This window comes from Lasioglossum baleicum, chromosome 19 (genome assembly GCF_051020765.1).
Source record: "Lasioglossum baleicum chromosome 19, iyLasBale1, whole genome shotgun sequence".
Lineage (NCBI taxonomy): Eukaryota > Metazoa > Arthropoda > Insecta > Hymenoptera > Halictidae > Lasioglossum > Lasioglossum baleicum.
In genome coordinates, this window is record NC_134947.1 from 2776831 (window position 1) to 2800212 (window position 23382).

Sequence of the window (23382 nt, forward strand, 5' to 3'; positions counted from 1 at the left end):
TACGAATGTTCACTTGAAGGGTACTGACAAGTACCACCCGTCATTGCAGGGCTATATAAGCCCTTACATTTCTACTCTCGTGGGCTAGTACTGTCGTAATCACGAATAGTGTCGCGTCGTGCTGCATCTCGGAAGTCAACTACCAGTGAGATCGGACGTTCGTTCCTTTTGAATCAAAGTTTAACCGTACAGATTCCGCGAGTTCGGTCTAAAATCTGTTAGGCAGTGACAAGGTTGCTCCGAGTCCCCCGCATTGCCAGTGCGTCAACACCGTGCGTCTTAGCTTAGGTAATATCACCTTTCAATTTCTTTCCTATTCTAAATTCAGTTCATTCGCGACACAAATACACTTGTAGAACGAAACTCTATAGTAAGAATATATTTGTCTTCTTTTATAATTAACTCAAATTCATTAAACCCATAATTATCGTCCAATATCCTAACCAAGTAATTGAACGTCCCCACATGATACAATCTTACCGCTCGGATTGTATCAATTAAATTATACTAGTTACGAGGCTTACTAATTATCCTAGCAATTCCCTGATTAACCATCAGGTTCTTTCGCGACATTCCAATTGTCCGAACAGAGATTTATCCAACCTAGCGGCTCCCCAGTTTTGCATTGGGTTCGTCCGCATCCTAACAGCTCCCTGATTTCGCATCAGGTTCGTCTGTGCTATTATACAACCTCCTAGCAGCTCCCCGGTTTTGCATCGGGTTCGTCTGCGTTTGACTCCATTCCTAGAGGCTCCCTGACTTCGCGTCAGGTTCGTCCTCGCTGTCAATAATCCTAGCGGCTCCCCAATTTCGCATTGGGTTCGTCCGCATCCTAACAGCTCCCTGATTTCGCATCAGGTTCGTCTGTGCTATTATACAACCTCCTAGCAGCTCCCCGGTTTTGCATCGGGTTCGTCTGCGTTTGACTCCATTCCTAGAGGCTCCCTGACTTCGCGTCAGGTTCGTCCTCGCTGTCAATAATCCTAGCGGCTCCCCAATTTCGCATTGGGTTCGTCCGCGTTCCTTAACTAACAAATTTATATCATATTCCTAGGGTAATAACCCTTCGCCGGCCACTCGTGCTGCTCGCGGCCCTGGCTCGTAACACATTTATTAAAGAAACTATCCAACTTCGATTTCCACGTTCCATCATCAAAATTACGTAGAATATTAAGAAATCCTCATTTACCCGAACCGAAGCCGGTGAATGCAGGTAGGTTCAAAACTGCGTTATATCTCAATTCTAATCTTTCCAATCATTCAAATTAAATTTCAATTTTAACTATTTAATTTTTTTTATTATACGTCCACCTTAGTAACAAAGTTATAAATTGATATAAATATTTCCTCCTCCTTCCCTTCTTTCTCTTCCTCCTTCTCTTCTTTCTCTTCCTCCTTCTCTTCTTTCTCTACCTTCTTCTATTCTTTCTCTTTCTCCTTCTCTTCTTCCTCTACTTTCTCTTCCTCCTCCTCTTCCACTTCCACTTCCTCATCCACCACCTCTTCCTCTTGCTCTTCCTCCTCCTCCTCCTCCACCCCGCTGACCATATCTGATTTTGAGCAACTTTTTCTTCAGTTGCTGAAGCTGCAATACAAAAACGAAAATGAAATTTTTTTTAAAAGTTTCCAAAATTGAAAATTTACAAAAATTTGTGTATACAGGGTGTCCCAGAACAAGTGTCGTTCCTTGAAATGGGAGGTTCCTGAGACCATTCTAAGAGACATTTTCCTTTGCACCAATGTCAACTGCGGCTTTGTTTAGGTGTTATTAACGAAAAACACGGACCAATCAGAGCGCGCGATCGAGAAATTTAGTGACTTTTTGTTATAACTTTTGAACTAATAGCATACAACGAATAACATGAAATATAAAAAAAACAATATTTTTAACAAAAAAAAAAAACAATAACAAATATCAATTTTATTTAACTGCATATCTTTTGAAGCTGTTTAATAATTAATTTTATAGCTTCCGCGTCTAATTGTTTATGTTCTTTCTTCAAGTTTATTCGTGCAGTGGATACATACAGATCAGATGTTAACAGAAGTCTATAAAATAAATCTTGATTCGTAATCAATCGGGTAATTTTCTTGTATTTTTCAATCTAAATTTTTTAAAATCTTTGTGTCTGCTCTCTAAAGCTTCTTCCGTAAAAAAAAGAATCTAAACAAATCTGTCCAATGTCTTACATTAGTTCGTTGCGGAGTTTCGGCGCTGGATCCAAACATATGTATACGCATAAGATGACATGCCGCGGATGGATTAAACTATAATAACTTTAACGCTGGGATAGCATGGGAAATGATATTTACACGATCTTATAGGGGAAGATCTACTGAAAATATTCTATTTTGTTACAATGCGCGATCCCCCGAGACAAAAAAGATACACCTTGTCAACTGTAAAGCATTTTGAGATTTTTCTTTATTTCATTCAACATTATGTTTAAAAGACATTATATACAATAATTATTAATGACGTGCACGATTTCTTATCTCAAAGGAATGCTCTTCAAAACAAAAAAGAAATCGAAACCAAATATTAACTGAGCTCCTCAGGACACCACGAAGAAACAGAACAGTTTTTCCGCGTAAAAGATTCTAATTTTAAAATGTCCAACTTTAAGTGTTTGTATAATTTAAATCTGAATGATATTTGATTTATTTTCTTCATTTTCGAAATCTATGAACATTTAAGAAGAGATACATGTCGATCAGATGTTAATATAAGAAAGTTGATTTTTGGCAGAATGTCACTGAATTTCTCGATTTGGACCACTGTGCGCCGTCACGATGCGATGTCATGGCGTACCGCGACACTCGCTTGCCGGCGCGGCTTGGCGCGCCGGGCCAGGGCGCGCTCTGATTGGTCCGTGTTTTTCGTTAATAACTCCTAAACAAAGCCGCAGTTGACATTGGTGCAAAGGAAAATGTCTCTTAGAATGGTCTCAGGAACCTCCCAATTCAAGGAACGACACTTGTTCTGGGACACCCTGTATATACGTACTCTATGCATCTCTATCCTGACTATATCCAGGGTTCTTGTCTCCTGGTCTCTTCTTGGCGACCCCACGGTCGGCAGTCGCGACGTTTGCGATCGCGATCGTCGTTGCGACCGCGATCGCTGCGGTCGCCATTGCGATTTGCATGGAATATGCATTTCGCTGACTGCGTCCTTCACACTCTCTATTCTGCCTGGCTTCCTCCACCCCGCTGGCCTGGCCGTATCTTATTTTCAGTAATTTTTTCTTCAGTTGATGAAGTTGCAATACAAAAACGAAAATGAAATTTTTTTTAAAAGTTTCCAAAATTGAAAATTTACAAAAATTTTTGTATATATACATACTGTATGCATCTCCCACCTCACTATATCCAGGGTGGTGGTCTCCCGATCTCTTCTTGGCGAACCCACGGTCGCCATTCGCGACGTTTGTGATCGCGATCATCGGTGCGATCGTCGTCGGTGCGACCGCGACTGCGATCGCAACGGCGACCACGATCGCCGCGGTCGCCATTGCGATTGTGATGAAATATTTATTTTACGGACTGCATCCCTAACAATCTTTATTCTGTCTGGCATCTGAAAGCAATTTACAAATTATTGTAGTACGTAGTAATAAATATTTGTCTTGTATTCTAATGTACTGTGAAAATATGTTTATAAACTTGAAATAATTTTATACGTTTTATACGGTTTTACGGCAAGGACGGGATCGAGGGTACCCAGGTACGGACGGAAATCACGTGGCGATGACAGGCCCAAACGCCGCGCCGTAGCCAAACTACAAGAAGGGTGTCCCTACCATAAAATCCGTCCAGCGCGGCCGCTACATTGTGCATCTCAATCTTAGAAATCGATAATGTCGTCTTTGAATTCGTGGATTCTTTTCCCTCAGGCACTGTGACAGAGAATTGAATTAATTAATAGTTTATTATTTTATATTCAATAACACAATTTAATTGGGAAGATAATAGGTACTCACGCTCACGTCCTTTCCTCCTTGAATAAAATACGACACGCGGCGAGGCGCTGCGGCACGCTTTCGATTATATTATTGAAAGCATCGATCTCGACCACCAAGTTACTCTTTCGATTCATTTCTTTCCCCTCGGAATCTGTAACAAAAAGAGGAAATTTATTAATTATAATAGAGGTAATTGCGATGTCCGTGACGAATGGTACTCGCGCGGATTATAGATACTGTTACAGAAGCATCCGCCACTAGACCACTCGGAATTGTCGCGGTCGACATTGGCGTTGGGGCGAAGGTTGACGGAGGGTGTGGGTGGACCGTCCACATGGAGGATATCGGCAGCTCGTATTATCAGCCGCTCGGGCAGTACCAGCAACAACAGCAGGCCGGACAGCAGCAACTCGCGCAGCAAGCTCAGCAACAAAGCCAGGCGCAACAGGGTCAGCAACACGCGGCCTCGTGTTCCTACGATTTGCCACCACTATATCCTCCTGGATATCCGCCCGCGGCGAATCAATCGCCCGGACTTCACGAATATCTGGACCACCCGGATGCCTTCCACGGCTGGTCTCATCATCACGCTCATCACGATTCGCATGTCCAATACCAACATGATTATAGCGGTGACGAAGCTAACCCCGTGGTCGTCGCCGGAGAATCTAGTCCGCCGATCACCGTCAGCGGAAGCGAGATCAGCAATCCCGGCGCATCAACCACTGTGACCTCTAGGAACAACAACAATCTCAGGAGACCCTACGACTGGTTGAAGAAGTCGTCGTACGGTCCAGGTTAGTAAACTTTCTCGCTTTTCTTCCTCCTAGTGATACCTACGCATTTCCGAAAGAGACCTAGAGCGCAACATTTCGACCGACTTTCACCGACAACCAAGACAACTACGTTTTATTTTCCATCGACTCGGTGGAACTCTTAGGCCCCCTACACACGTCCGTTCTTCTAACGTGCGGTACCGGAATTGCGGTCTGAAATATGTACTATGGATTTAACATCCGTTTTTCTAACGTGCGGTAACGGAATCGCGGTAAATATTGTATTGCGGCGCCGCACCTACGGCTCAAACAAACAGTAGCGCGTTATAACTAGTTGGGGCCTTGGGCAAAGTAGAATTTCGGGGCCGCTAACCCCAACTAAATAACTTTATGAGAAAAACGTAGAATTTGGATCTTGGATCTTGGTTTGTGTTCGGGGACCTCTTTTGCTTGGGGCCCCAGTTTTTTCGTTTCTAATATCTTCTTCACTACAAGACAACTTGTGATGACCTATAGCATCCCCGGAAAAGCGCTCCTCGAGCGCAAGGAATGGGATGGGTGTACTGGCCCAAGGCAGCAACCGACGCTGCTGTGCAATCAGCGCACGTTTCTCAGCCCAGGACCCCCCACTGCGCAGTTTTCGCAAATGTTCGTAGGAAACGCGGAAGGCAGAAGAGGCGTAGGAGTATACGCATGGTGCTGGAAGGGGAAAAGGAGGAGAGGAATAGATGTCCATTTGTATATCTAAATACCAATCTACCTGCTGCCCGCAGAAGCGTCAGAAGCTCTTGAGACCTGACCCTCTCAACCCTCTTGACTTCTACAAGATGTAATCGTGTATCCAACGCGATCCTTTCCACGAGCAAAGCTCCATCGCGCGCGGCGGTTTTGCCGAGTGTTAGTGTTTGTTAGGTTCACAGTGAATTGATTGCCGTCATAACATGGCTAGTGTAAGTTTTAAATATCTACTAATGCAATTTAGACATCTGTTGCCCATAAGTATATCTTCATTTATACAGGAAGCAAAGTGAGTATTTAATCTTTTTAACTTGCTTCTCATCAACGAATTTGGTAATTTCTGGTGATACCTTATTTTTTTATTTGTATCACCAAAAGTTCCATAATTCATCGCTGAGAAGGAAGTTAAAAAGATGAAGTACTTACCTTGCTTCCCGTGCACTAATGAAAATATAATTATGGAGACAATAGATGTCTAATTTAAGTTATTTATCTCCATATCATTTTAATCGAACGTTCTTTGATTTTGACACAGAATACGACGCGGCGGCGATGCAGTCGCTTTAAGCCCGCAATTATGTCATTATTACTGTATTCCCATTCTATTAGCATACCTATTCTTTCTAAATTATTTTATATTAAAAACGGGAATGCACAAAAAAGATGGGAAACATACCTAAAACTTCTTTCCTCTTGACCAACGTTTGTGAGGTATTTCTGCTTCTGTTATAAAATTGCACCATCTTTTCCCAAATATTTCCCATCTTGTCTCTCCATAACCAAATATGTCTTGTGATTTCTGGTATAAAATAATGTACAAAGAATGAACATACCAATAAAATGGGAATATAGTAATAAATAATGAGCAGACTAAATTTTTGCCTTTCTCCTGTGTTTTTCAACGGGTTGGTGTACTCAAGGTGACCTTGACATAACCGTCACAGTAAGGCAGGCTTCAGTTGTTAATATTTATTTCGAGAAATCAATATCTGGACCAATAACAACAACATTCAAGCCTGCATTCTATATGTATAAATAAGAAATAAATATTTAATTTATTTCACATGTGTGTGTTGTGAAAAGAATATAGTAGTACATTTAAATTCTTCAAATTATTTTGATGTCAAAAATTAGACCTGCCCATTTTTATCATAAAAATGCATGAAATCCGCAATCTCTAATAGCGAATAAAAATAATGAATATTGTACATTCAAATAAGCTGACATACAGTGATTCCCATTAATATGCGGACACTCTTAAAATCACCATAACTTTTTAATATTGGAGTATACGACTTGAAATTTTTGGAGAAGTTAGAACAATTGGTTTGCCACACAACGCGACAAAAATTTATGAAAAAAACTGCAAGTTGTCGGGATTGCAGCGAAAATAGTAAAAGTTGTATTTTCCAACTTATGTATGTGGGCTTGTATGGAAAATTTAGAAAACACGTTCCGTAGATCTGCATAAATTAAACATATTTTGAAAATTTCATCAAAATCGGTCGACGTTGTAATGAGCTACAAACGTTTAAAGATGGTAAAAATTGCAGTTTCTCACGATTTTCGGCCTCCAACTCTGCAGTAATTCAAAGGATTCTTACATCTTTCAATACTTGTAGTTTTTCCCGCATCAACCGATTTCTATGAAACTTCCACAGTGCATATAATTGACAATGTTTTAAAAAATTACTTTTCACATCCTGTAGTAAACTAATTGCTCTAGCTCCCAAAAAAAGTTCAAATCGCATAGTCCAATATTAAAAAAGTTGTGGTGTTTTTAAGACTGTCCGAATATTAATAGGAGTCACTGTACGTATGTAATTTCGCGCTCAACTCGACTCCATCGCCGTCGTTGCGACGCAACGCACAGTCGGGTATTTGGCCCATTTTAGCGCGGCAAAACTATTGCCAATACATAAAAAATCGAAGTGACCTTGTTTTTTCTTTTTAATATTTTTCAATGTTCATACATTTCAGCTGAATCGCCCAACGAGGAACGCTCAGAAGCCGGTGAGGTACCAGACCACGTCCTCTGACGAGGAACCCTGTGAGAAGTTCTCGAGGAGCAATTGGTCGCAGAGGTTGCCTTTGCCATCGCCGCGACCTATTAGCCCCAGCGTCGAAAGGCTTATGCAAACCCTGACGAGCATGGACAAGGAGGCGGTTAATCTCCCCCACCCATCACCCACCCACCCCTCCCCCTTTAGCTACGATACCCTGCTCCCCCCTGCACCCAATCCCACCCCAATGCCACAGGTGCACCCGCCTCCGACTCTCCCGTCGCTTCCTGCGATGCCGAAACAGTAAGGTGCATAGATATTTTTAAATGTAGTAATAATTATAATTAAATTGTATATATATAGTACATGGTGTAATGTTTGTGTATTTGTTTTAGAACGCAGGTGCAATTGCTGCAGGCCGTTCTGCAGCAGCTCGATGCGATAAACGGGGGCGGTTCAATGAGATGAACGGGCGGTTCGAATATCTCGAGACCAGGAGTGAGTCATCCTCAGAATTAGTTGAAATCATATATTTCTGAAAAAGTTGTTTCATTTACTAATTTTTCTTTGATCCCACAATCAACCGGGCCGAACGCAGAGCAGAACAAAAGACGCTAAGCGACCTCCTCCAGGCAACAGTGGAGCGTCAGAACCTAATCATGGAGAACCTAGAGTGAGTCATCCTCAGAATTAGTTGAAATCATATATTTCTGGAAAAGTTGGTCCATTTATTAATTTTTCTTTGCTCCCACCATGAACAGTGCGCAACGTCGGGCCATGCAGGCCCAACAGCGGGGGAGGCCACCGCACTTCCTGCCATTTAAAACGACAGAGGAGTTACTGGCGTTCGAGACGATTCCCGAACCCGAATATGAGGGTGCGGTAAGTATGTATACTGTAATACAGATATAATAAAAGTATTATACAGGGTGTCCCAAAACCCCTTCGACTCCGGGAAATGGGAGGTTCCTTAGGTCATTTGAAGCAACATTTTCCTTTGCACCAATGTCAGCCGGGGCTTTGTTTAGGAGTTATTAACGAAAAACACGGACCAATCAGAGCGCGACCTAGACGCGCGATGGCACGTTCAGCCCGGCGCGCCGGGAGATGAGCGTGGTGTAACGCCGCGATGCCGTAACGAACAAGAGTTTCTCGAGATTATGTGAATCCTCCCCGATTTGGATGAGCTTTGGATATGTTGTCAAGACCATCATTCTGAACAACATTTCCCTTTACAGTTTTTGTCGGCCGGCTTTAGTTTACGAGATACATAATTGTAAAAACTTGTAATTGTAAATCGATCGATAGTACTATCTTCTACCCGATTTGGATGAGCTTTGGGTATGTTGTCAAGACCATGATTCTGAACAACATTTCCCTTTACAGTTTTTGTCGGCCGGCTTTAGTTTACGCGATAAATGTAAAAACTTTTAATTGTAAATCGATCGATTGTACTATCTTTTACCCGATTTGGATGAGCTTTGGATATGTTGTCAAGACCATGATTCTGAACAACATTTCCTTTAGACTTTTTGTCGGTCGCGGAAGAACTTTACTTGTCAATTCATATGGGTGGATCTTTTTACCCGACTTACGGCAACGTTACCCGAACGAGAGAAGAAGCAGAAACTGATTGTATTGAAAACTCATTTATTCAGCCGTAAATCCATTTGCTGCTTCGAAATGTGTGTCACTGGGTCACTCGGTGACGAACTGTACAGATGTCTTCAGGTATACGACAGTACCGAAAGCTAAGGGACGTACGGCCAGGTCGACGAACTGCACAGCCGGTGGTAGAAGGCCTAAGGGATGCGCGGTCAAGTCGACGATCCAGAATTTCAGTTTCACTTTCGAATCGATAAATAATTCGTATGTTTATTTCACACAGATGCCTTGAAATTTTTCCACACTCACAATCACTGTTCACATTTGTCAACACATAGTTATGCACTAATAATAATTGCTTCAACTAATTAAACGATTATTTAATCTAATCACTAGACTGCGGATCTTTATGTAAAATGAAAGTTGGCTGCCGCTATTACAAGGGACAGGAGCCAGACAGATATTTGATTCTCACTGTGATCATTTTAAGAAGTTGAAAATAATACATTGGTGTTCTGAAATTACTTTAATCTCTCTAGTGTCTTAAAATGCACCTACTCATGTTTGCTACAAATGCATGAAATCCGCAGTCTAGTGATTGCATTACCTGATTGTTGTGATTTGTGCAGCAGGACAAGGGATATGGCAATTATTATTAGTGCATAACTATGTGTTGACAAATGTGAACAGTGATTGTGAGTGTGGAAAAATTTCAAGGCATCTGTGTGAAATAAACATACGATTTATTTATCGATTCGAAAGTGAAAGTGAAATTCTGGATCGTCGACTTGACCGCGCATCCCTTAGGCCTTTTACCACCGGCTGTGCAGTTCGTCGACCTGGCCGTACGTCCCTTAGCTTTCGGTACTGTCGTATACCTGAAGACATCTGTACAGTTCGTCACCGAGTGACCCAGTGACACACATTTCGAAGCAGCAAATGGATTTACGGCTGGATACGTGAGTTTTTAATACAATCAGTTTCTGCTTTTTCCCTCGTTCGGGTAAAGTTGCCGTAAGTCGGGTAAAGAGATCCACCCATATGAATTGACAAGTAAAGTTCTTCCGACCGACAAAAACTGTAAAGGGTAATGTTGTTCAGAATCATGGTCTTGACAACATATCCAAAGCTCATCCAAATCGGAGAGGAGATAGTTCAGATAGTACATCGATCGATTTACAATTACAAGTTACTTATCGCGTAAACTAAAGCCGGCCGACAAAAACTGTAAAGGGAAATGTTGTTCAGAATCATGGTCTTGACAACATATTCAAAGCTCATCCAAATCGGGGAAGATTCACATAATCTCGAGAAACTCTTGTTCGTTGCGGCATCGCGGCGTTACACCGCGCTCGTCTCTCGGCGCGCCGGGCTGAACGTGCCATCGCGCGTCTAGGTCGCGCTCTGATTGGTCCGTGTTTTTCGTTAATAACTCCTAAACAAAGCCCCGGCTGACATTGGTGCAAAGGAAAATGTTGCTTCAAATGACCTAAGGAACCTCCCATTTCCCGGAGTCGAAGGGGTCTTGGGACACCCTGTATGTAAAGCCAGCCAATATGTGGGACTATAGGGCTATCGGCGAACTACCCACATTAAAAAAAAGCTGTAACGTGCCAGTGGGTAACGCCTCATTTGGGTGGTACGGAAGTTTACCAATTTTATTTGAATCAGGGAATGAAAAGGTTTTAAACTGTTATTTATCAGTTCTGATTGAAACAGTTACGAAGAACGGTAGTAATGTGTTATCATGTTATCTATATACATATATATAAAAACGAAGTCCTGACTCACCTATCAACGCCCAGACTAAACCCTTGGACCTAAAAAGCTGAAATTTTGCACAGAGGTTTCCTTTATGATCTATACAAGGGATAAGAAAGGATATTTCGAAATTCAACCCCTAAGGGGGTGAAAAGGTGTTGAAACGTTTGTATGAGGAATATTTTGTTCGTGGTCGGATTTAGTTCATACTTGGTCTTAATGCTCTTTGATATAATTAATCAAACACCTGTTTCGGCATTTTAAAAAATTGAACCACTAAGGGGGTGAAAAGGGGTTTCGAAATCTAAAACGGCGACATGACATAAAATTAAAACTCTATAGGGGTAAATAGGGGGTTAAAAGGTTTTATGGAGAAACAATAGCAATTTCCGAGGACATTAAACGATTTCCTGTGCGAGCGAAACCGCGGGCGAAAGCTAGTATATTATAATAATATTATAATGTTTTCAGATGATTATGCAAAAACAAAGGGAAAGGCGAAAATGGCTGAAGAAACTTCGGACTTTCGGAATTAGGAAATAGGACATAGGAAAATAAAAATCTATAAAGATGAGGGGTAGTGACAGCGATGATGAATCCGATTCGGTATTGCCTCCGCCTCCGGCATTAAATCCACGTATTCGCCTTGCAGTACAACTGGTAGAAAGGAAAAGGGAAGATTCGATACTATGAAATTCGCCATAATAATAATAGGTAATGAATTCCAAATGAATTGAATGAATGAAATTCCAATGAATGAACGTCCAAAAAGGCGAACTTTTTCAGACGTAGTTTTGACGGTTGGCGGGAGGTGCCTTTTATGCATCTCATTTCTGACGTAAAAACGGCGTGTCAAAAAAGGCAACTTTTACACGTCCATAATGGCATCTCTGCTGGGACAGAGTGGATAATAAACAATGAATGTTGTTTCTTTGATTTACAGAGAAACAATTCAGTTTACTTATTTATGAATGTTCCCAAAAAAGAGGAATTAATTGAGTAAAAGACACTTACATACGTATAAATAATAACAGAAACATTATATTTATACATTCACATACTAAATATGTTCTTTCGTTGTGTATAAACATTTATCATGTTAAACATCCCAAATAAATTTATAACGCAATAAATGAAAATAGAGATTATTCAGAATTTATGTTCTGTCCACTTAATTTTGTCCACGACTGTAAATCGGAAGTCAGTGGGACATACAAACGTCCGATACGGACGTACTTCAGACATCCATCCGGAAGATACAGGCTAATGTGATATTCATACGCCGTAAAAGTTCTTACTCTATTCCATATACTCATTTTATAAACCCCCACGATACGAGAAAGCACATGATTCTGAAACATCTCGCTGCGTACTGTACGCAGATGTGTACCATTGTGCGAATGCAGTAAATATCGCAGTAATAAAGGGAGAGGCGCCTTTAAATCACAAAAATATAGTAAAACGATGAAACGGAACAACTATTGCTATTCTATTTTAGATGCAGTCGTGTCGAGGTGCAGTGCGGCATCTGATTTTTCGCAACTCTAGGAGGCCGGTGTTTTCTACCACTTATTGAAAACTTACACATTGAACTGATTCGATTCTGCAAATTCTCACGGTAACATACGCGAAGAGGACTATACTTCGCGACCTCGAATATTATTGCAGAATTGCAAAAACCAGCGGCGCGACGAACATTAAAAATTCCATCGATAAAACTACTTCGCTTAACGTAATGATACCTCGTCTTTTACCTTACGGGCCGACAAGGCGTTCGATACGTTTACATACACACCGTGTATGTCTACCAACGCGATCGAACTACTACGTCGTGGGGGATTAGTCCGAAAAGTATACATGCTGGTGAAACGCAGTGGCCCGTTCCCTGCATTTAGCGCTCACACACCATCAAATGGCCAAAGGCACGCGTCGCTACGTTCAGGTAAGCTACAGTGTTTTCCGCCATCGCAAGTCACGCCCAACACCATGGCTTGCACCGCATTAGATGCTAATACGATGCTCACCATGGCATTGTCGTGCATACCGCCACAGGTGACGTAACTTAATACGTCTTCTTTTTGCGTACGGTATTGTCGAATGACAACGGAAACACTTGTTCCATTGCTGGAACGGCAAACGTGCGTCTGTTATGGCACACCGCGGGGAGTTGAACGTAGTAACCTGCACCGTGATTTTTTTGCGCTAACTGCTTACGGCAAACCTGGCCTAAGAACGTACCAATACGTTTCTTCTCTACGTAGTGGTCCGGTGGGCGTATGCTCCACAATTTTGACGGTATCAAAAACTCTAAAGTAATATTAAGTATCTCTGGAATTTAATGGTCGTATGCTCCGTGCGCTACTGGTTCCGCAATGTTGATCCTCTACTCTAATACGAGGTCGCGACTCTTATAAGTAATTAAATCGAATCGTTTAGGTGCGTTTTTCAATGTGCGTGTAGACGCGATCGTTCAACTATCGCGTTCACTTTAATTCCGCCTATAAACAACGCGGTGGTATTTTTCGCGACACTAAGACAATCGCGACAACAGATTATGATTCTCTCGGAACTCTAATCGAAATCGCGAATACCTACACCCAGAGTTGGGCAAAATATGTAATTAGTTACAAATTTCGGATCACGAATAAAAGATACAAAATTTTAATTAATTAATTTTAAGGTTCGGATCCAAAAGGAACTTGATCCGAAGTTTAATTAATTATTTTTGTATCCGAAGCAGAAGGATCCGAAGCTACGGATCCATTTGTAACTAGTTAATGTAACTAATTCAAAGTTCCTTTCGGATCCTTCAAGTTCCTTTTGACCAGCTCGAGGCTTGACCAGCCTAAGCCCAGAACACAATAGCAGTACAATAAACACGGCCGGGGGATCGGGGGTCAAAAGGAACTTGAAGGATCCGAAAGGAACTTTGAATTAGTTACATTAACTAGTTACAAATGGATCCGTAGCTTCGGATCCTTCTGCTTCGGATACAAAAATAACTAATTAAATTTCGGATCAAGTTCCTTTTCGATCCGAACCTTAAGATCACGAATATTAGTTACTTATCTTTTAGTTGGATCCGGATTTAGTTACTTTTTATTTAAATACTGCCCAACTCTGCCTAGACCGCACCCGGCAGCCGCATCGACTGCGTGGACCACTTTTGCAGTGGCCCGTTGCAGCTGGAGCATGGGCGCCTGAAATGTCGAAAGATTCGAACGCAAACGTGATTCTTCTGCTGCGCAACGCTAATTCAACGAACAGAGATCCAAATGATTACTGTAAATTTTATGCAAAACAACTATGCAAACTTTACTCTTAAAAAATTGCAATATCTCAAAATTGCTTCAAGTATTGGTAAAAATGGAAAATGGAATCGCGACTATTTCATTCGCAACGCTACATATCGAATACAATGGAAATTGAAGTTAATTGAATATACTTGATTGAAGTAAATGGAAATCGTGAGCATGTCCGCAGCGCTAATTTTGATTTCTGTTCAGAAATAACTAATGCAACACGCGTGGTTTTTTTCGCAACTGGAAATCGCGGACGTGGCCACCTCCGCTGATCGTTGGGGCGGCGCACAGTGTGGTATTTGCCGGAAAAACGGGAATAAAATATTGTAGCGTTATTTATGGGCTCAGGGTCATAAAAAAGTAGGTCGTTGGAATCGTCTTGACGCCAGCTATGAGATTATGAAATAAAAAATGTACTTTAACATTTAAAAAACCAAAATAATTTTTATTTTTTGTCGAAAAAAAATTCTTTTGAAATTTTAAATACATAATTTTGTACATGTTCCAATACTGTTCAACTTTTATTGGAACCATTTTGTCGTCAGATTATCCGAACTCTTGAAAAGTAGTGATATGTAATGATTACGATGATGTACGGAGTTGAGATAGGTGTACAAACTCTTCACAGATTTCATTCTGTTATCATCTAAATTAGTATTGTTATTAATATTTCAACATTGCCAATGATTCTGTCAGTTTTTTTTCGATTTCAAAACTTTATTGATGATTTTGGTATACTATTGAATTGAATTGAGCACTCCTTCTTGTACCATTACATTCTATAAAGCTTTGCGATCATAGTCCAACAAAAATTTCTTCCGGATTGTTCCGGATTGGAGAGTTATAACTAATTTAAGTAGAAATGAGTGTCAAAAGTGGCGACTTTCGTTTCGAAATCGAAAAAAAACTTACAGAATGATTAGTAATGTTCAAATATTAATAACAATATTAATTTAGATGATGACGGAATGAAATCTGTGAGTGCCCTGTACACCTACCTGAACTCCGTACATCGTACTCAAAGCGTTTCGTTATCACTACTTTTCAAGAGTTTCGGATAATCTGACAACAAAATGTTTCGAATAAAAGTTGAACAGTACTTAAACATGTACAAAATTCTACATTTAAAATTCCGAAAAGAAAATTTTTTCTACAAAAAATAAAAAATATTTTGATTTTTTAATGTTAAAATACAATTTTTATCTGATAATGTTATAGCTGGCGTCAAGACGAATCCAACGACCTACTTATTTATGACCCTGAGCCCATAAATAACGCTAGAATATTTTATTCCCGTTTTTCAGCGAAATACCTCACTGTGCGGCGTGGCCTGCCCATGTGTGCAACTCTAACTACATCTACTACTTCTACTACTACTACTACTTCTACAGATGAGTACAGTGACAATGAATGAAATGACTTCGCATCCCAAGATGCAAGGCCATTGCAGTTGCCCTCTTGAGCGACAATTTGTCGGAGCCATTTCAGCATATAGCCTCTTCTTTTTCTTCGGCGGTCCACCAAACAACTGAAACCCTAAACGTGCTCGCAGTGAAAACGATCGACGACATCCGAAACGTATCGCAAGTTTCGAGAGAAGCCGATCGTTCCGCTGCACAGAGTGGTATTTGGCCGATCTAGCTGGCCAAAACTATTGCAACGTTATTTATGGTCTCAAGGTCATAATATTATATATCGTTGAATTCGTCTTAAGATCAGCTACAGCATTATGACATAAAAAATACATTTTAACAATTAAAAAATCAAAGTGACCTTGATTAGTTGTCGTAAAAAAATATTTTCGAAATTTTATATGTCCAACTTTGTAGATGTCTGAACACTGTTAAACTTTTGTTGCAAACATTTTTTTAAACAATTGCGAATTTACGCTTTATTGTATTCATGTCTGCTTCACTATAGGAGTCCAATGTCATCAAGTAATTTTCGGCAAACTCCAGCTTCCCATTAATGTCTAAGTCATTTTGCGACTTCATGACATCAAATATCTCTTTACGAGTTTTCCTAATAATGTCAGATGGCCCTAACACAACAAAAAATATTGTTACGTGTAAAATAATCACTTTTTGCACTTTTGGACTTTAAATACTTATAAATAAAAAGTTGGTCCGAGGTGGTGCGGGACAATTTAAATTAACAGTATCGAAAAAAACAAAGATCAATACTGCAAATCCGGCTAACGATGAATTGTATCGTTTGCGAAAAACTAAACAATTAAAATTATTATTCAATAATTTGGTCAATGAAAACGGATTAATAGTTATATATCAAAATATTGGTAGTTTGACAAGTAAATTAATTCATATAAATAAAGATTCATGGTTTCATCGAAGCGATATATTAATTTTTAGTGAAACATTAACGAAAACCGATGTGTGATGAGTTGAATATTTTAAATTATGATATATTATTCCGATCCGACATTGACAACTGTTGGAATGGTAAAGACCATACAACAGCACGTCTTCCGTGCGTGGCTCGGGTAAGCTAGGGATCTTCGGCGCGAGTCGGTTGCCGCGTGCGTATGCGTTGGCGCGGTAAACAAGCGAGTCGTCTGTCAATCGTCGTTATACAAAACATGTCAAATGTCTTCTTGTCTATTGATTGATTTCATTAAAACTGTTTCCTGTTGTTAACCTTTATATGCTGTGTGTTATTTGTGAGGCATCATAAATTCTACAACAACAACAGCCGCGGATTAATTTGTTATGGAAAAACAGAATTATCAATAGAAAACTTATTTGTTGAACAGGAATTTAGTTCAAATGCGCATGTAGAACTGTTTACTTTTAAAATCAGAAATTATTATATAATAAGTGGTTATAAATCACCAGAAGCTACTAATTCTATGTTTGGTAGCGTTGTACAACGAATAATGAATAAAATTACAATTGAAAGTGACAAGATTTTGATAGGTGATTTCAATTACAATATATTAAATTGCAAGGATAATGGTAATAATTATTTGATTAACCTCTTGAACAAGTACAATTTAAAAACTAAATTACCATCCAAAAGTATAACGACCAATTTGAATACGCAAATAGATATCATTTTCTCAAACGTTGACGATATAGATTGCGGTGTTTATGAAACATATTTCAGCTATCATAAGCCTATTTATGCAATCCTCGATAAGAAGGTTGTCAAATATAAAAAAGAAGAGAATGTAGAGAAAACAGATGTAACAATCACAAATCAAAAAATGAATCCTGAAAATTTTACAATTTTTCATGAATGTATAATGATCTCGGACCAGCATATCGAGCAAAATAATCATGAATATGCAGTGCCCGCAGAATGTTTCCTCAATGATGGTTATAACTATGCTTTAGAAACAGCCGAATGTAAAGAAGTCATAAAACCTAATTGTTATTTACAAGATAAACATATTAATTTATTTCACGAAATTATGAACAGATATCTAAACGAGCGTGGAATATACAACTTTGCTCAAGATACTGGTTACGTTAGAGCTTTTTTGAGAAATTTACAAGAGATCCCAGAACATGAGACGAATATTCAGATAATATACACTGGTGAAATTGGAAAAAAGGTAGTAGGGCATTGGATTTTCACAAGATCTGATGGTAACGGAAATGTACACATTTATGATAGTTTTAATGCTAATCATTTGAACCATGATGTAATAGATTATTTCAATGCCCTTTATAAATATAATAAGAAATATACAGGGTGTCTCAAAATTAGGTCCGGAGCCGAAAATGGGAGGTTCCTGAGATCATTTCAAGCGACATTTTCCTTTGAAAAAATGTCGGCCGCGGCTTCGTTAACGAGTTATTAACGAAAAACACGGACCAATCAGAGCGCGAGCTAGACGCGTGCAGCCCGGCGCGCCGGCAGCCGAGTGTCGGTGGCACGCCGCGATGTCGTAACGAACAAAAGTTTCTCGATGATGTGATTCCTCGCCAATTTCGATAAGCTTTGGATATGTTGTCAATACCATGATTCTGAACAACATTTCCCTTTACAGTTTCTGTCGATCGGCTTTAGTTTACGACATTATTGTAAAAATTTGTAATTGTAAATCGATCGATGTACTATTTCCTATCCGATTTCGATAATCTTTGGATATGTTGTCAATACCATAATTCTGAACAACATTTCCCTTTACAGTTTCTGTCGATCGGCTTTAGTTTACGATATTATTGTAAAAATTTGTAATTGTAAATCAATCGATGTACTATTTCCTGTCCGATTTCGATAAGCTTTGGATATGTTGTCAATACCATGATTCTGAACAACATTTCCCTTTACAGTTTTTGTCGATCGGCTTTAGTTTACGATATTATTGTAAAAATTTGTAATTGTAAATCGATCGATGTACATACTATCTCCTCGCCGATGTCGATGAGCTTCATTTCAAAGGAAAAAGATATTTAAAACATCGAATTTATAACATATTTCAAAGTCATCGAAATCGGTGAGGACCCACATCATCGGCAACTTTACCCGAACGATAGAAGAAGCACAAACTTATTGAATTAAAAACTCACTTATTCAGCCGTAAATCCATTTGACTACCACATACAACCACCACACTTTTACATAATCTTCGAATCGGTGTTTTCGAGAATCATATGATTCTCGAAAAATCAATATCTCCTTGGGAACGATTTCATTTGTTTTAAACGACGCCTTCATCGAATACATTGTACGCTGGGAGAGCACAGTTTCGCGCGGCATCGCAAAGAGCATCGAACTCTTTCCGCGTCGGAGTAAGTAATTTCGTTCGATATCGATACGAGTTATAAAAGTGTGCTACGAGTTCAACAATTATGTAAAAGTGTGGTGGTTGTATGTGGTAGTCAAATGGATTTACGGCTGAATAAGTGAGTTTTTGATTCAATAAGTTTGTGCTTCTTCTATCGTTCGGGTAAAGTTGCCGATGATGTGGGTTCTCACCGATTTCGATGACTTTGAAATATGTTATAAATTCGATGTTTTAAATATCTTTTTCCTTTGAAATGAAGCTCATCGACATCGGCGAGGAGATAGTATGTACATCGATCGATTTACAATTACAAATTTTTACAATAATATCGTAAACTAAAGCCGATCGACAAAAACCGTCAAGGGAAATGTTGTTCAGAATCATGGTCTTGACAACATACCCAAAGCTTATCGAAATCGGACAGGAAATAGTACATCGATTGATTTACAATTACAAATTTTTATAATAATATCGTAAACTAAAGCCGATCGGCAGAAACTGTAAAGGGAAATGTTGTTCAGAATCATGGTATTGACAACATATCCAAAAATTATCGAAATCGGATAGGAAATAATACATCGATCGATTTACAATTACAAATTTTTTACAATAATATCGTAAACTAAAGCTGATCGACAGAAACTGTAAAGGGAAATGTTGTTCAGAATTATGGTATTGACAACATATCCAAAGATTATCGAAATCGGATAGGAAATAGTACATCGATCGATTTACAATTACAAATTTTTACAATAATGTCGTAAACTAAAGCCGATCGACAGAAACTGTAAAAGGAAATGTTGTTCAGAATCATGGTATTGACAACATATCCAAAGCTTATCGAAATTGGCGAGGATTCACATCATCGAGAAACTTTTGTTCGTTACGACATCGCGGCGTGCCACCGACACTCGGCTGCCGGCGCGCCGGGCTGCACGCGTCTAGCTCGCGCTCTGATTGGTCCGTGTTTTTCGTTAATAACTCGTTAACGAAGCCGCGGACGACATTTTTTCAAAGGAAAATGTCGCTTGAAATGATCTCAGGAACCTCCCATTTTCGGCTCCGGACCTAATTTTGAGACACCCTGTATATTTCACAGAGTACAATATCAAAACAATGCGTTTGATTGTGGAGCATTTGCAATTTATTTTGCAACATTACTCTGCTATAACAAGGAACCAAGCGAGCAACGAGCATAAGATATTGGTTTAATGCGACGCCATATAGCAAACATTTTGATAAGTAGAAAACTATTGAATTTCTCTGAAAACGTATAATCTTCTTAAAACGTACTAAAAACGTGATAATAATATACTGCAACTAATGAATCGGGAAGTTCTTTGTGTGGCTCTTGTAGAGTCACATACCAAATAAAAAACATTAATAGCTACAGGCCCTACGAGCCATTCGTACCATACTAACCCTCTCGCAAGAGTAGTCCTACCCGCGAGCGAGCGAGCAAAAACAACCCTACTCGCGAGCGAGCGAAGCGAGCGAGCAACAATAACCCTCTAGTTTAAATGCTATTTAAATGATTTCCGAAATAGAACGTGTAGGATGTACAATTTTTCTTTAAAACTTTAAGGAAATGTTCTATAATAAAGATTAATTGTAAAAATGTCTTGGTACTCACATTCTCTCCCCCTTGAAGACAACACAACACGTTGCTCTCGATCTCAGTATCGATGTCGTCTTTGGTCGTCAAGGTAGGCAGAATTAGACATCCAGCATTAGACAGCATTAGGCGTCCACCATTAGAGAGCATTAGACAATACGTTCAAAATATTTTGTACCCTTAGGGCTCTGTAACAGAAAGAATAAATCCATTTAATCTCAATAGGAATTAAATAATTAAAGTTGAATATTTATTAATTGTACTTACGCTCGCGTCCTCTCCTGCTTGAAGAAGGCACCGAGTAGCATCGAGTAGTATCCATGGATTCTTTTCCTTCAGTCGACAGTCGATCAACAGTCGGAAACTAAATAAGAATTAATAATAAATAAAAAATTCAAGTTGAATATCAAATCAAAATTAATATTACCGGAAATTAAATAAAATCGATATCTATCGCATGACACGAATTCAAATACAAATTAAATTCAAATACAATTATTAGGGCCCTTAAAGAAAGTTTAAAATATATGTTTTGTAGATCTATGTTAGTTATACACGTGCTGAAAATTGCGTCAAAATCGATTAACATACAAACGAGCTACAAGCGATTAAAAACGTTAGAAATCGTAGTTTTACACGATTTTTGATCATTTTCTGCTTAAAATCCACAAAATCGTACATCTTTCGATGCGTGTCGTTTTTTCCTGCATCAACCGATTTAGATGAAATTTTCAGCATGTGTATAACTAACATAGATCTACAAAACCCATATTTTAAATTTTCTTTAAGGGCCCTAATAAAAAATTCCTTTTTTTATTTTTGCATGTAACTTTGTAAATTATAATTTTTTGGAAAATCTTTTTTACATATCATTTAATAAACCAGTGCTTCTAATTGATTATAGAAAATCAGGTCGTTTGTTACAATTATAAAAAAGTTATACTGTTTTAAAGGGCGTTCGAATACTTTCGTGAGCCACTGTATACATATCGAAGAGATACATGAGTCTTTATTAAACTTACTTAATGTTTCCAACGTCCGTAGTCTAGCTTCCTCGGTGGCGTATTCGGGATGGACTGGGTTACACAAACCCAAACAGCTTGGTTTTGCTGTAAATAAAATAGTAGTGTAAATAATAAATAATAAATCATCCTATTTATAATATTATTTAATATAAAAGTATTAGGTTGGGGAAAAAGAAATCCATCATTTCTCCGCTTGAGATAACGTAAGAATAATGGATTTATTTATCCCCAACCTATATATAATATAAGCATAGCATAGTGTATATGTATAGAAAAACGTTGTCCGGAATGTTGTCCTCGACAACATATTTCAAGGCCAAGATCATCGGAGCTGGGTCCCCTTTTGTAAATATTTTCCTCACACTCATTTCACTTAATGGCAATACGTCGACCCCCCCCCCCCCCGCCCTCTAACCGTTCGAAACAGGACATGCGTCATTATATGTATTCGTTTCAACATGCTAAACGCGAAATGTAATTTTAATTTTTGGCGAAAATGAATAGTTTGTTCTTTCTGAACTGTAGATCATTGGAAAGCTCTGAATTTTTCGATTAATTTGATATTAAATACTCGTGCTTAGAGAATATACATGTATATGTATTGTATTGTATAAATGTCGAAACGAATAGAATGACGCCTGTCCTGCTTCGAAAGAAGGGAGAGCAGGAAGGTTCCGAGAAGTTCGGCAGAATAAATATTAATATATTAATATACAATTGATATATTTATATATTTAGAAAATACGGAATTGGAACCAGCAATTAAAGAGAGACCCCGTCGCACGTGTAGCCGCATAACATTTACGTTTTCGCGATGAAATCATATACGTTCTTGAATCACTAGTATTTAATATCAAATTAATCTAATAATGCAGAGCTTTCCAATGATCTACAGTTTAGAAAGGGATGGTGACTGAATGAGGTAATTTTAAAGATTAAAAGTATTGCGTGTTACTCACCGAACGTGTGGACACCTTGACGTGCTGGACAAGAAGACCGGATAGACGGATAGACACGCAGTTCCGCGGCACGGCATACACACACATGCGAGACGCGTACACATAATCGCGAATGCCGTCTACGCGAGAGGGATGTACAGGCTAAACAACTTGTATACTTGTATTTACGTATGGTGAATAGCACAATTAATAGATGTCGCGATCATTAAGAGGTTGTGGCGTATGTAGATAATGAAGATTTCTGATGTAGACATGAAGATAATGTAAATTTCTGTTAATGTTAATTCTATTGATTAATATGTTAACATTTATTTTGTTTTTGGTTTCATACCAACAAATCTATTTATATAACAAATTAGAATTCATTCAAATAAATATTTCAAAAAAGTAACACGTCATTTTATTTAGAGGACTATCTTACATCCTCTACAAGGTAAACATCCGACCATGAATAAATGTAATACGCGAGAGAAGTAACTCAAACGCATAATTACACTGTCCAACACCAAATTTGATTTCAATATACTGTTGGGTCCTTCTTATAGAGTTTTTTGCGCTGATTCCGAATCTGGTTTTAATTTTTTTCCTATACGTCCAGTTTTTGAGAAAATGGAGTTTTAAAAAAAGACATATTTTTCAACTTTAAACAAATATTGCGATGTTATTATAAAAGATATTGAATTGTTGTTTACAGCAAAAGATTCTGTAGACTTTCCCGAATACAGTGATATCCAATATTAATACATTATGATTGTTTAAACATGTTTAAACAATTATTAAAGACGGAGATGCACCACTTTTGCACCAATTTTTGCGGATATTTTCGAATTTATCTCAAAAAATAAGGGTCCAGCGAAAAATTGAACTATACCACGCGAAA

General features: G+C 38.8%; 2 protein-coding genes across 3 annotated transcripts; one reads left to right on the forward strand and one right to left on the reverse strand.

Annotated features, from left to right (window-relative positions):
- Positions 1-696: 696 nt before the first annotated feature.
- On the reverse strand, positions 697-22527 carry LOC143218526 (uncharacterized). 2 transcript variants are annotated; one of them, XM_076443751.1, is made up of 9 exons: positions 22503-22527; positions 21541-21627; positions 20786-20882; positions 20537-20706; positions 3984-4116; positions 3804-3899; positions 3347-3580; positions 3008-3248; positions 697-1585 (listed from the first exon to the last, which is right to left on the reverse strand). In XM_076443751.1, exons 7-8 carry the CDS (start codon positions 3419-3421, stop codon positions 3009-3011), a joined length of 315 nt encoding a protein of 104 aa, XP_076299866.1. In that variant the 5' UTR covers positions 3422-3580; positions 3804-3899; positions 3984-4116; positions 20537-20706; positions 20786-20882; positions 21541-21627; positions 22503-22527; the 3' UTR covers positions 697-1585; position 3008. The 2 variants fall into 2 exon arrangements, with proteins under 2 accessions (XP_076299866.1, XP_076299865.1); XM_076443750.1 differs by lacking the exons at positions 3804-3899; positions 3984-4116; positions 20537-20706; ... (1 more) ...; positions 21541-21627; positions 22503-22527 and having other exon boundaries at positions 3008-3515.
- Positions 4173-13541, forward strand: LOC143218525 (uncharacterized). The gene is made up of 7 exons (XM_076443749.1): positions 4173-4762; positions 5258-5691; positions 7460-7790; positions 7878-7980; positions 8081-8155; positions 8244-8364; positions 11320-13541. Exons 1-2 carry the CDS (start codon positions 4177-4179, stop codon positions 5395-5397), a joined length of 726 nt encoding a protein of 241 aa, XP_076299864.1. The 5' UTR covers positions 4173-4176; the 3' UTR covers positions 5398-5691; positions 7460-7790; positions 7878-7980; positions 8081-8155; positions 8244-8364; positions 11320-13541.
- Positions 22528-23382: the final 855 nt, after the last annotated feature.